The 12,471-nt window shown below is 48.3% G+C and overlaps 1 protein-coding gene across 1 annotated transcript in view; it reads right to left on the bottom strand.

Annotated features, from left to right (window-relative positions):
• Positions 1–12,471, bottom strand: part of KNL1 (kinetochore scaffold 1) — a 598,022-nt gene that overhangs the window by 313,117 nt on the left and 272,434 nt on the right. The window contains exon 13 of the mRNA XM_085626857.1: positions 11,956–12,054. Coding sequence (XP_085482983.1) covers positions 11,956–12,054 — 99 coding nt within the window. The remainder of the gene's footprint in view (positions 1–11,955; positions 12,055–12,471) is intronic.

Raw genomic sequence — 12,471 nt, forward strand, 5'->3', positions numbered from 1 at the left:
ATGTCTGAACTGGGGTGGCAGAGTGGGCTAAAGAACGGTGATGGATTAAACCCAGATCTGTTGACTGGGTGTGAGTATTTGATTGGTTCTGATGCTCCGACCATCACCACCCCCTTTTGTACCGCTTTGTTCGCCATAAGTTGGCAGGGTATGCTCAGACGTGAGTCCCTTGCTCACTTTGCCACTGGATTCAAGCAAGCCTGGCTGAAGACGGCTGAAATGCCAGAAACCGGTCCTAGGAAGCTGGTTTCCGGTCCAGGGAAGGCATGGCTTGGCAGTTCGGGCTGGACTGTTCCCATGAGGCACAGGGTCAGACTGATTTGCATATGGCCATGTCTGAACTGGGGTGTCAGAGTGGGCTAAAAAACGGTGATGAATCAAACCCAGATCTGTTGACTGGGTGTGAGTGTTTGATTGGTTCTGATGCTCCGTCCATCACCACCCCCTTTTGTACCACTTAAGTATAAAAGCAAAAATGAAAGAAGGACCAATGTAACAAACTACCGTGACCAGGAACTTCGGTTCGAAACGCGTAGGGAGGTTTACGATTTGTAATTAAATAATATCTGTTCTGCCAAAAGGAGTGCCGCGTCATTCCTTAACTTTGAGATTATATATATATATATATATACACACACACACACACACACACACACACACACAGATACACACACACATATAGATATATATATATATATATATACGAAAAAAAGCGAGAAAGGACCCAGATAGGTGCTTGATTAGTTCTTTATTACAAGCAACACTCCACCATGACGCGTTTCGGCAGCTCCTCTGCCTTGATCACATGACAGCGCTTGCACGGAAGGACTTCATTTTTAAAGTGCAAATAATGGGTCACATGATGCAATGAACATAGAAAACAGAATATCTATTTACAACAGTGTGTAACTCGGAAACAAAAGGATATCAGGCATTAAAATTTTATCGCTGAATGCCTACCCTATTTCAATGTCCTAATTGTTTTGACAACTTTATAATAGTGTTTTTTGGGGTGCCATACATAATCAGTCTCACAAACCATAAATAGCATAAATGCCAGAGACATCTGAGTTTCCACTTTAACATTCATTGCAAGAAAATCCTATATGGGATGCAAACAGTGAACGCCCATATGGTCGGGGCTTGTAATTACAATAAATGACGTCCTGAAAACGATCTGCTTAGTCCATGCACTATTGGAATGAATTGCCTGCCAGTGATTAAGGGTTTGTTAAACTCAAAACGCATTTGGCTTCAAAAGAGGAAACGCGGCAGGAGCGCTGTGTTGCAACTGCCAGTGGCAGCTGTATGGTTTAACCCCCTCGTGTGTGACTGCTTCAGTGGGGCAACTTTGTGTTTATGTAAAGCGGCTTGTCCAGCCGCGAAGCAGTCCCACCGCCGTGGATGGCGGATTCTCAAGTCCTGCACATATGAACTTGTCATGAAACGAGGGCGACCGGAGCCACAGGTAGATATTGGCCGCACTGCAGCAAACCTGTCTACCGCTTTTGAACTATTTTTGTTTTATTATTGCAACAATGGTGCTTGGGGCATTATGGACACTGCAGTGACTCACTGGGTTTTTTTTTTTAACGGGACTCAAGCGTGGCTTAACATTGAGGGACTATCATAACCAGCAAACCATGCAAACTGAACGCCCATATGGGCGGGGCTTGTAATTACAATAAATGACGTCCTGAAAACGATCTGCTTAGTCTGTGCACTATTGGAATGAATTGCCTCCCAGTGATCAATGGTTTGTTAAACTCGAAACGCGTTTGGCTTCAAAAGAGGAAGCGCGGCAAGAGCGCTGTGTTGCAACCGCCTGTGGCAGCTGTATGGTTAAACCCCCTCGTGTGTGACTACTTCAGTGGGGCAAGTGTCAATGTGTGTAAGTATATATATATATATATATATATATATATATATATATATATATATATATATATATATATATATATATATATATATATATATATATATATATATATATATATATATATATATAATATTATCTACTGGCGGTCGCCAGTAGATAGTTATAGTTAGGATCGTGTTTCCATAGGAAATCCGCAACATTCTATTTGGAATAACTTTGGCGCCGACTGACGAATCCTGGCGAAATTTTCAAAATAGGTGGGGCGCTCCGCTCCTTCCCTGAAAGTCTCGGGGGGATTCGTCAAGCGGGGGCTGAGAAAAAGGGGGGGGTCCCAAAACGCCTTTTCCCCATGCATTTTTCCATAAGACCTTTAGTCCAAGCTACAGCCCGAACGGCTGAACAGAATTACTTGAAATTTGGCAGAGAGGTAGTCCTCAGGTCAGGGATGTGCCTTTTGCAGGTCTGGTGTAAATCTGTTCAGTATTTCCTGAGAAAATAGCATTTAAAAGCATATATATATATAAGCACGCACCGTGCGCGTACGGTAAAACTTACCGTACGTGCACGCTGCCGTGCGCGATTCTGATTGGTTGTTAGATCTTAGTAAACATTCGAATCAGTCGAAACCAGGAAATGTCGGCTGCCATTTTGTCTCTCGCAGTCTGAGGGGTTGAAAAACAAAGGTGGAGAACGTGAAAAAGGGGCAGGGTGGACAGTTCCTGACCCCCTAGCCTTTGTCAGGGGGTCCCAGAAGGACCCCCAAGGGCCAAAATTTCCTTTAATTTTTTTGCGAAAAATCACGGAGTACGCGTAGCGTGCGCGTACGGTAGAAACGGAAAAATTCCGCAAACTTCGTAGTGTGGACGCGCGGTACGCGCACGGTGAAAAACCTTGAAAAAAAAAATAATACATAACTTAGCATTTAAAAAAAAGGTACAAATTCACTGAAAAAAACCATAGGTTTCACACACGTTATAGTTAGGAATTAGCATTTAAAAAATCTTGCAAATTCACTTAAAAAACCATAGGTTTCACACATGTTCTAGTTAGCTGGACATTTCACTCGTGAAAAACCATTGAAATTCCTCCGTTATAGTTAGTGCAGGCAACTATAACTCACGCGACCGCAATCCTCTGCTGATGACGTCAGATATTACATCACTGATGACATATGTGTCTTTCTGAAAAAAAAAATATTTGTAATATATGTATAGCTAAAAATTAATGGAAGAAGACATGGGTAAATAAGTGTCTAAATACAGTGATGTAATATCTGACGTCATCAGCAGAGGATTGCGGTCGCGTGAGTTATAGTTGCCTGCACTAACTATAACGGGGGAATTTCAATGGTGTTTCACGAGTGAAATGTCCAGCTAACTATAACATGTGTGAAACCTATGGTTTTTTAAGTGTATATATACATATACATATACATACATACACACACATATACATACACACACACACATATACATACACACACACACATATATATATACATACACACACACACATATATATATACATACACACACACATATATATATATATATATATATATATATATATATATTTAAGGTGGTGAAAGACCACCCTAAAATCACCCTCCAACATATTGCCTGTGCTCAGAGCCATTGATTATTTAAAGTTTTAATAAGGGATGTGGGCTGACATCCCTCCTCTAGAGCACTGCAGAGATTTAGTGGTTAATTATCACACATTGTGTTCTCTGTACGCCCTAATTCCCTTATTCACCCTTCCTTGACTCTCTTATACATCGACACTGGTTTGAGTTAAATGTGGCTTTTATTAAAGTTAATGCTAGAATGAGCATAATGATGGATGCACAAGAGCAGATATGAGGCAGTGTGCGCAAATCGTGTGCTTATATGTGCAGATATAGGTGCCGGTGTGTGCACCCCTTCAAATGTGTATACGTATATGCGCACTCTAATTTATCCAAAACTACATGTATAGGTATATGCTTTCGTGTACATTGCATGCAGGTCACTATTGTCAAAACAAATTTGTTCAAACAATGAAGACATTACAATATTTCAAATTTTAACATGTTCATGTGGAGCAAATTCTACAAGGGCGCGAGTTAAAATGGAACACATTAAGAGATTGGCCTACACTTGTGATAACCTGAATTGATCGAGATTTCCGGTTTAAAAAATGAATGGAAATCTAGATTGTTGACCTGCCACTGTATTTAGTTCAAACCTGGTCTTGGTGATGAAATTATGAGTATTTTCACTGAAAGCCCTGATATTTAGGGAAATAATAGTGTTGTTCGGTGTAATTGCAGCCACCTACAGAGGTGAGTTACACTTTGATTAGTGTTCTATTCGAGACTCCTAAGGACCTGAGCTTAAGACCTGAAGAACAAGTTACTTACCTTCAGTAACGATGTATCTGTAAGAAACATTAGTTAGATTCCTCATCTTAGAATATCCCCAGGCGTCAGGCTGGATCCGGAAAGATTGTCAGCAATACCCCTTGCGCGTCGCTAGGCGTCGTCTGCGGCTCCACGTCCGTCGTCGGCGTTGTGCGCCAGAATGACGTCGGAGTACTTAGATGCCGCCCTCCCGCGCTGACGTCAGTTCTTGTACATAGCTTTCCGTGCCAGGAACGCAGAGCCATGCAAGAGACCGACACTGGTGCCAAAAAAGTCTAGGGGCCTGAAAAGGAGAACCTTAACCCTAGATGTCGGTTCGCAGAATGGGGAGGATGGGTGGGTCGGTGAGGAATCTAACTAACTAATGTTTCTTACAGATCCATCGTTATCGAAGGTAATTAACTTGTTCATCTGAAAGAAACACGTTAGATTCCTCACCTTAGAATAGATACCCCAGCAATACCAACACCGGTGGTGGGTCTGCGAACCAAGATCACACCAGAAAGTCCTGGAGAACAGAACGGCCAAAGAAGCCGTCTCTCCGGACTTGGCTGTCCAGGCAATATTGCTTGGCAAACGTGAGCAGCGAGGCCCACGTTGCTGCCTGACAGATGTCCTGCAAGGGGACTCCCCGACCCAAGGCCGTCGTCGCCGCCGTGGCCCGAGTGGAATGGGCCCTCAACCCAACAGGAGGTTCCTTTTTAGCTAAGGAATAACAAGCTTTGATGCACAAAACGACCCATCGAGAGATGGTTCGCTTGTGCACCGCCCGCCCCTTCTTAGCGCCCACGTAGCCAACGAAGAGTTGGTCGTCCACCCGGAACTGTTTTGTGCGGTCCAGATAGAAGAGGAGCGCACGGTTTGGGTCCAGACGGTGGAGCCGCTCTGCCTCTTTCGAGGGATGCGGAGGCGGGTAGGCAGTCAAAACCTTAGGAAGGAAGGAAGGGCGAGTGCGGAGCACAACCTTGTCCGGATGAATAGAAAGGAAAGGAGGCTTAGAAGAGAGAGCCTGGAGCTCACTCACCCTTCTAGCAGAGGTGATGGCTACCAGGAAAGCAGTCTTAAGCGTCAAGAGACGAAGAGAACAATTATGAAGTGGCTCAAAGGGAGCGCACATCAGATAAGTCAAAACAAGATTCAAATCCCACTGAGGCATTATGAAAGGGACAGGAGGGAACATGTGAGTAATGCCCTTAAGGAACCGAGAAACAACAGGGGATTTGAAGAGAGAAGGCTGATCAGGAAGCCTAAGGCAGAGATAGCAGAAAGATAACCTTTAAGAGTGCCCAGAGCAGAGCCCTGCTGGGCCAAAGAAAGAAGGAAGAGGAGAACCTCAGAAAGAGGGGCGGAAAGGGGATCCACAGCCTTTGCTGTGCACCATGCCACAAATTTGTTCCACCTACAAGCGTATACTGTTTTAGTGGAGGGACGCCTGGCTGCCAGAATCCCATCGCAGACTTCAGGAGGCAAGTCAAATGGCATCAACTGTCGCCGCTCTATCTCCACGCATGAAGGTGGAGACTGGACAGGTTCGAGTGGAGGACCGTCCCCTGCTGCTGCGACAGAAAATCCTCCTGAAGAGGCAGTCGTATCGGGTGATCGATTGACAGACTGAGTAGCTCGGGATACCAGTACCTTCGTGCCCAATCCGGAGCCACCAAGTTGACTTGGGCCCGGTCGCGCCTGATCTTCTTCAGCACTCTGGGCAGAAGTGGTGTAGGCGGATAGGCGTGCAACAGACCGCAACTCCACTCGCGACGAAAAGCGTCCGAGCGAGTGCTGCCTTGGAAAGTCCAACGCGCAGAACTGCTGACATTGCGCGTTCTCTTCAGTGGCGAATAGATCTAACCAAGGCTCTCCCCACTGCCGAAAGAGGCCTTGCGACACGTCAGAGTTGAGACGCCATTCGTGATCCATCATGCACCGGCGGCTGAGTTAGTCTGCTCTGGCGTTCAGAGAGCCCGCCAGATGTTGAACCATCAGGGTGATGCCCTGATGTTCCAGCCATGTCCAGAGGCGCAGACCCCACCCCGCCCGGTTTGTTGCAATACCACATGGCAGTGATGTTGTCCGTGAACCCCTGCACTACACTTCCCCGGACAGAGGGAAGGAGTGCCTTCAGTGCAAGTCGGATTGCTCTCAGCTCCAAAAGGTTGATATGGAGCCGAGACTCCGCCCTAGACCAGAGTCCTCTGATCCCCACCTCCCCCATGTGGCCACCCCCATCCCAGGAGGGACGCATCCGTCACCACTACGTGCTCCGGGTGGGGTAGGGAGAGGGATCTGCCGCTGACCCAATCGCGGTTCGTGAGCCCACACTGCAACTGTTTGGCACTGCCCTCCGAGATCAAGACATGGTCGGACAGGTTGCCCTGATGCTGGGCCCACTGAAACTTCAGGTCCCACTGCAGAGCCCGCATTCGCCACCTGGCGTGATGCACTAACAGGATGCAAGAGGCCATCAGACCCAGAAGCCGCAGCACCAACCTGACAAACCCGGGATAGAGGCTGAAAGATGTGAATCAGAGCCTGAATATCCCGGACCCGCTGCTCCGGAGGATAAGCCCGGAACTGCGCCGAGTCCAGAACCGCCCTGATGAAAAGGAGCTTCTGAGAGGGACTCAGATGCTACTTTGGCACGTTGATGGAGAACCCCAGCAAATGCAGGAGTTCTTCCGTAGTCTGGAGGTGGGAGACGACTGCCTGGGGCGAGCCCGCCTTCAACAGCCAATCGTCGAGATAGGGGAAGACTGGAACCCCTAATCTGCGCAGGTGAGCTGCGACCACCGCCATCACTTTCGTGAACAACCGAGGGGCACTGGTGAGGCCAAAAGGGAGCACGGTAAACTGAAAGTGCTCGTGGCCTACCGTGAACCGCAGGTAACGCCGCTGGGCCGGCAGGACGGGGATGTGGAAATAAGCATCCTGCAAGTCCAACGCTACGATCCAGTCTCCAGGGTCTAGGGCAGCCAGAACCTGAGCTAGGGTAAGCATCTTGAACCTCTCCTTCCGGAGGAAGGTGTTGACGCTCCTGAGGTCCAAGATAGGGCGTAGGCCCCCTTTGCCCTTCTTGGGAACCAGAAAGTAGTGGGAATAGCAACCACGACCTACTTCTGGACCACTAACGCGCTCGACGGCCCCCTTGGCCAAGAGGGCTGCAACTTCCTCCTGGAGAAGATTATAGTGATTCCTCGACATGCGGTGGCACTGCGGTGGCATGGCTGGAGGGGTCGTCTCAAAAGGGAGGGAGTAGCCCCTTCGGATGATTTGCAGCACCCACCTGTCCGACGTGATGGAATGCCAGTGGAGCAGGTGATGGCGAACTCTGCCGCCCACTGGCGTGGAATTTGCCTGAAAGCACGGACTAGGAGGGCTTTGAGGCGGATGCTGCTGGGGTGGATGTGGACTGACCGGCACGTTGACCGCTGGTACCGCCTGGGCGGAATCCACGTCCGCGACTGCGTGCAGGTTGGATCTGTGGCTGGTGGCTAGGCGGACGTGAGGGGGTGCCCCTTCCTTGGCCACGAATGGCGGAAGTTGGCGGTCGCGCCCCGAGAGGCCCAAGGACTTGGCCGTAGCCCGGGAGTCCTTGAAGCGCACCAGCGCACTATCCGCCTTCTCGCCAAAAAGGCGAGTGCCATCAAAGGGCATATCCATGAGGGTGCTCTGGACATCCCCTGAGAAAGACGTGGACCGCAGCCAGGCGTGGCGGCGGAGCGCCACCGTGGTTGACATCGCCCTACCCAGCGAGTCCGTAGTGTCTAGTCCACATCGAATAGCATGTCGTGCTGCATCCCGCCCGCCGGCAAGAGCCTGGGCAAGCCGCTTCCGGGCCTCCTCCGGACACTGGGGCAGCATGTCCTCCACCGTATCCCACAGAGAGTGGGAATAACGGTCCAAGAGGCAAGCGGTGTTCAAGGACCGCAGTCCCAAACTAAGGGAAGAGAACAGCTTCTTACCGAACTGCTCTAGCCTCTTGGATTCCCGATCCGGGGGAGCGGACGGTAAGGAGGATTGGGAAGTAGAGGCCTGGATAACCAGGCTCTCGGGCGTGGGGTGTTGGAACAGGAAACTGGGGTCGCCAGGAACAGGGCGGTGGCGCCGGGCCACATTCCGGCCACAGCAGGCAGCTCCAGCCCAAGGGCTTCGGCCGCCTTGTGCAGCACCACTGAAAATGCAGCACCTTCCTCCGAAGCCACAGTCGGAGGAGAAATGAAACCAGTGCCCGGGGAGGTGTCCAGACCACTGGCACCCCCCAGCTCATCTGCCCAGTCCTAAGATAAGTTGGCCTGCATGGCCAGAGGGTCCTCAGACCCCTCACAGCCGCCCCCGTCATCCGATTCCTGATAAACAGGGGGAATAATCGGAGCCGGACGGTAGATAAAAAATTGTCATCCATCGGCGTCGGCGCCGGACGGCGCCGGGCCCGGACTGGGGCTGAACCGGGGAACGGCGTAGTCCGGAGCCGGCGCCGGGGGTGGAACCGGTGTCGGCGTCGGCGTCGGAGGCGTCGTGAGGTCACCGACAGATCCAGGCCTGGATCCCACGGGGACCTGCGGCGTCTGGACCGAAGTCGACGACGGCGCCGGGGCTGGAGCCGCTGACTCACTAGGTCGCCCAGTCGAGCCCGCGGGTTCCGAAGGCGCGCCAGCAGGCGTCGACGACGGAGCCAGGCCCCTCATGGCCGAGAGGAAGGCACTGATCTCCGCCGGAGTCCCGTTAGTCCCAGGGACCGGCGGGTATGGGGACGGACGCGGCTCCTGTGGCTCCGACGGAGCAGCGGGGGTGGTACCACCCGGACCCTCGACCGAGTCGCGCGACCGGAGAGGGGAGTCCGAAGAGCGATGTCGCCTCTTGGACTTCTTAGCATGCTGGCAGTCGATGCACTACTCCGCATCGTGGTCGGCCCCCAGGCAGTAAAGGCACCGGCAGTGGTGGTCCGTCACGGACATCAGTCGATGACAGGAGTCACAGACTTTAAACCCGGGCATCCTACCGGCACCAGTTCGAATCGAGTAGACAAAAAAAGAGTCCAAAAAGTTTTAGTCAAAAAGTGACTAAAGGGGTGAGCTCTTCCCGGATCGGCGCTGTCTGGCGCGGAAAAAAGAAGATCTGACGTCAGCGCGCGAGGGCGGCGTCTAAGTACTCTGACGTCATTCCGGCGCACGACGCCGACGACGGACGCGCAGACGACGCCTAGCGACGCGCAAGTGGTATTGCTGACGAAAAATCTTTCCGGATACAGCCTGACGCCTGGGGATATTCTAAGGTGAGGAATCTAACTAACGTGTTTCTTTCAGATAGTGTTTTGTAAGATGAACTGCCGATTTTTAGGTTTATTTCATCTTGAAAAATGTAATGTTTGAACAATGATTGCATACCAGAGTTGTAATGAAGGAGCTAGCAAGCCAGACCAAGTAACTATTTGTGCCGTTTGTGGTGTAAGCCAGGTGACATCAAATATAACAGATGTATATATATATACACACACACACACACGTCATTTAATCAGGCATGACCTTTTCAACATCACACTGCAGCACCTAGGAAGACAGCCTAATATGCAGAACATGTATAAACCGATAAAAAGAGCATTTGGATAGGTTTGCAGTGGAAGAGTCAAACACACTAAGAAATTCAGGACCTTCCATATCCCGTGGTGCCTTCTAGTAGCATTTGCCCAAAGTATCAATTCTTGTTTCTGGGTCCTCTGAGCACGATACTGGAACACTTGGGGTGCTTTCACAACAGTTTTAGACTAATAATTCATGTCAGACTCTGTAGCTGTTTGACTACTACAATGCATGTGATGTGTGAATACAAGCAGTGACAAAGCCAATAGGTAGTTCTTAGCCGCACAACGGGGTGCAGACCTACTGGCTTTGGGTGCACATGAATGGCGACCACCTTGGAATGTTTTTCTTAATCAAAATGTAAAAGCATTACAAGATGGCCAGTATGCATCTTGCAATACTTTTTTTTGCTTGCACACACCCGGTGGGTATCTGTAATGAATGTGCCATTTATGTGGATAAAAAGCCTGATAATGACCGTCGCCCATCACCATCTCAGTCTTATTTAGCATATTATAACATAATATAGTGATGTGTAGACCTGCCTAGTAAGAATAAGCTACGAAGTAGTGCTTGGTCTCTTTCAGATTCTGACTTTATCTTGCTTAACGGCAGTGCTTGCTATTGGCTTTGGCCTGATCTTATGTCATCTTGCATACTAATTTTACTCTTTTGCGTGAATTGAGGCTTATGCTTGAGTGACGCCATTTTCTGAGCTTCACTAGGTGAGAAGGGCATGTTTTCCTTTTCACTTGTTTGTCACACTTTACTGACCAGAAAGAACTGGATCTTGTCAGACGAATGTGCTCGCTCTGCTCTGAAGCCATAACAGACGCCTGGCCAGCTGAAGCTGTGGCCTTGGTGCAGAGTGGTACAGACTGATGGGAAAAGGGGGCGAGGCTCACCAGGAGCTTCGTCTTACGTCTCCACTTGTACTAAAGAAGGTGTCTGGGTTCTGTTCGGGGGAAGCTCATCACAGGGCAGACGTGCAGCTGTGGCGTATAGTGTCACTACTGTCTCCTGTTTCGGCCGAAGAACTGGACTCCCCTTTGGTGAAGTGGAAACGGGATGGACAGACAGTTGGTGAGGTGTTCCACTAATTTCTAGTTTTCCTACTGTTCTTGCTTACTATAACTTTATTTTCAGGTTCCATACATTTATATACATATATATATTTCTACATATATGTTTGCGTTGATTGTGTTTCAATCATACTATTGATATGTTAGAGTCTGCTATGATAGGTGCATTTGGCTTACCGTGTGGTGCTATTTATTAATAAATATATCCCAGATATACCAATTCGCCTTTTCCTTGTAGCAGGAGGTGTGGACTCTTCTTGGCCAAGTATTCTGTTGTAGAAGGATGGGTGAATTCCCTTCTAGCAGATAATTGTGTTATAGGAAGTTGTTCTACTCCTGGCAAGTGATGTGCAAAGTATATCTCGCTCTAGAGAAGTCTTGTGTGTTACCTTGGTCTAGAGGAGACTCATGTGATATTGTTTTCTTGCCTTGCCTTTGGGGGACTGTTGAAAGTTTGCCCACCTTAGGAAGTGCTGTGTATATGTTATATTCCATAAGTTTGGAACGGATATTCTCTCCCTGGGAAAGTGACGGTACATACCTTGGTCCAGGGGAGATCCTAGACCTTCCATTACAGTATCTTGACTAGTATTTTGAAATTAGGAAAAATAATTCAAAGATGCCACCGTATGCAGACATGTGCGGCAGTCATCATGGAAAAGCAAATATTTTGCTTTATAACAACTCATTCCAAGGTGGCTGCACGCAAAGCGGCAATCTTGGAAAAATGTTTTCTAAAGCAAAAGAAAATCATGCAAAAACGTGCAAAGCACATGTCCACACACATGAAGCGATCATCCCGCAATAGAGTCTGCAAGTGTTAGAATAGGTGTGTGTAATGTGAATGTACCAGCCTATTGGACCAAAGCGTATCAAGAAATTATTGCACTTTGTATTGCTATCTGCAAGTCGTATGGCAAAGAATACAGTGGGGATGTGAACTAATTTCCATTTGCTTAGCAGGTGAAAAGGAGTACTGCTCTCTTTATGAATTATTGGCAAACATGTTCAAATACTCACCTGGTTGGGTATCTCACTGAACCTTGGCTTCTGAATTATAACACCTACATTTAGAAGCATGAAAAACTCCTTTACTGTGATATCGCCATCTTGGAATCTCTGAGGTATAAAAAGAAGATGAGTGTTAAATAAATACCTTAACCCTTCATCTTGAACATAGCAGTGCACACACCTACGCACAATCACAGAAAAAAACGCATCCCACCGTAGCTCGTTTACCGTTTAAATACTGAATACTGTTGTTGATTATAAAAACAGTAAGATGATGCACCACAAACTTCATCACATTAATTTACATCTTCACGAAAGTCATTGATTGACTCAGACAAGTAAGAACACTTGTGCCCTGGCCAAAAAAGTATAACAAGTATTAACTATGCTGTTTATGAGTGGGTTGATGCAAATCTGTCATTTTATCACCTCTCCCTATGACTTCATACCAATATTATTTGCTAAGACTACAACTACTTAGGGGGCTCTGTTCCAGATTCAAATGGGGACTCCATGCTCTACATC

The sequence above is a fragment of the Triturus cristatus genome, chromosome 9 (genome assembly GCF_964204655.1).
Source record: "Triturus cristatus chromosome 9, aTriCri1.1, whole genome shotgun sequence".
NCBI lineage: Eukaryota > Metazoa > Chordata > Amphibia > Caudata > Salamandridae > Triturus > Triturus cristatus.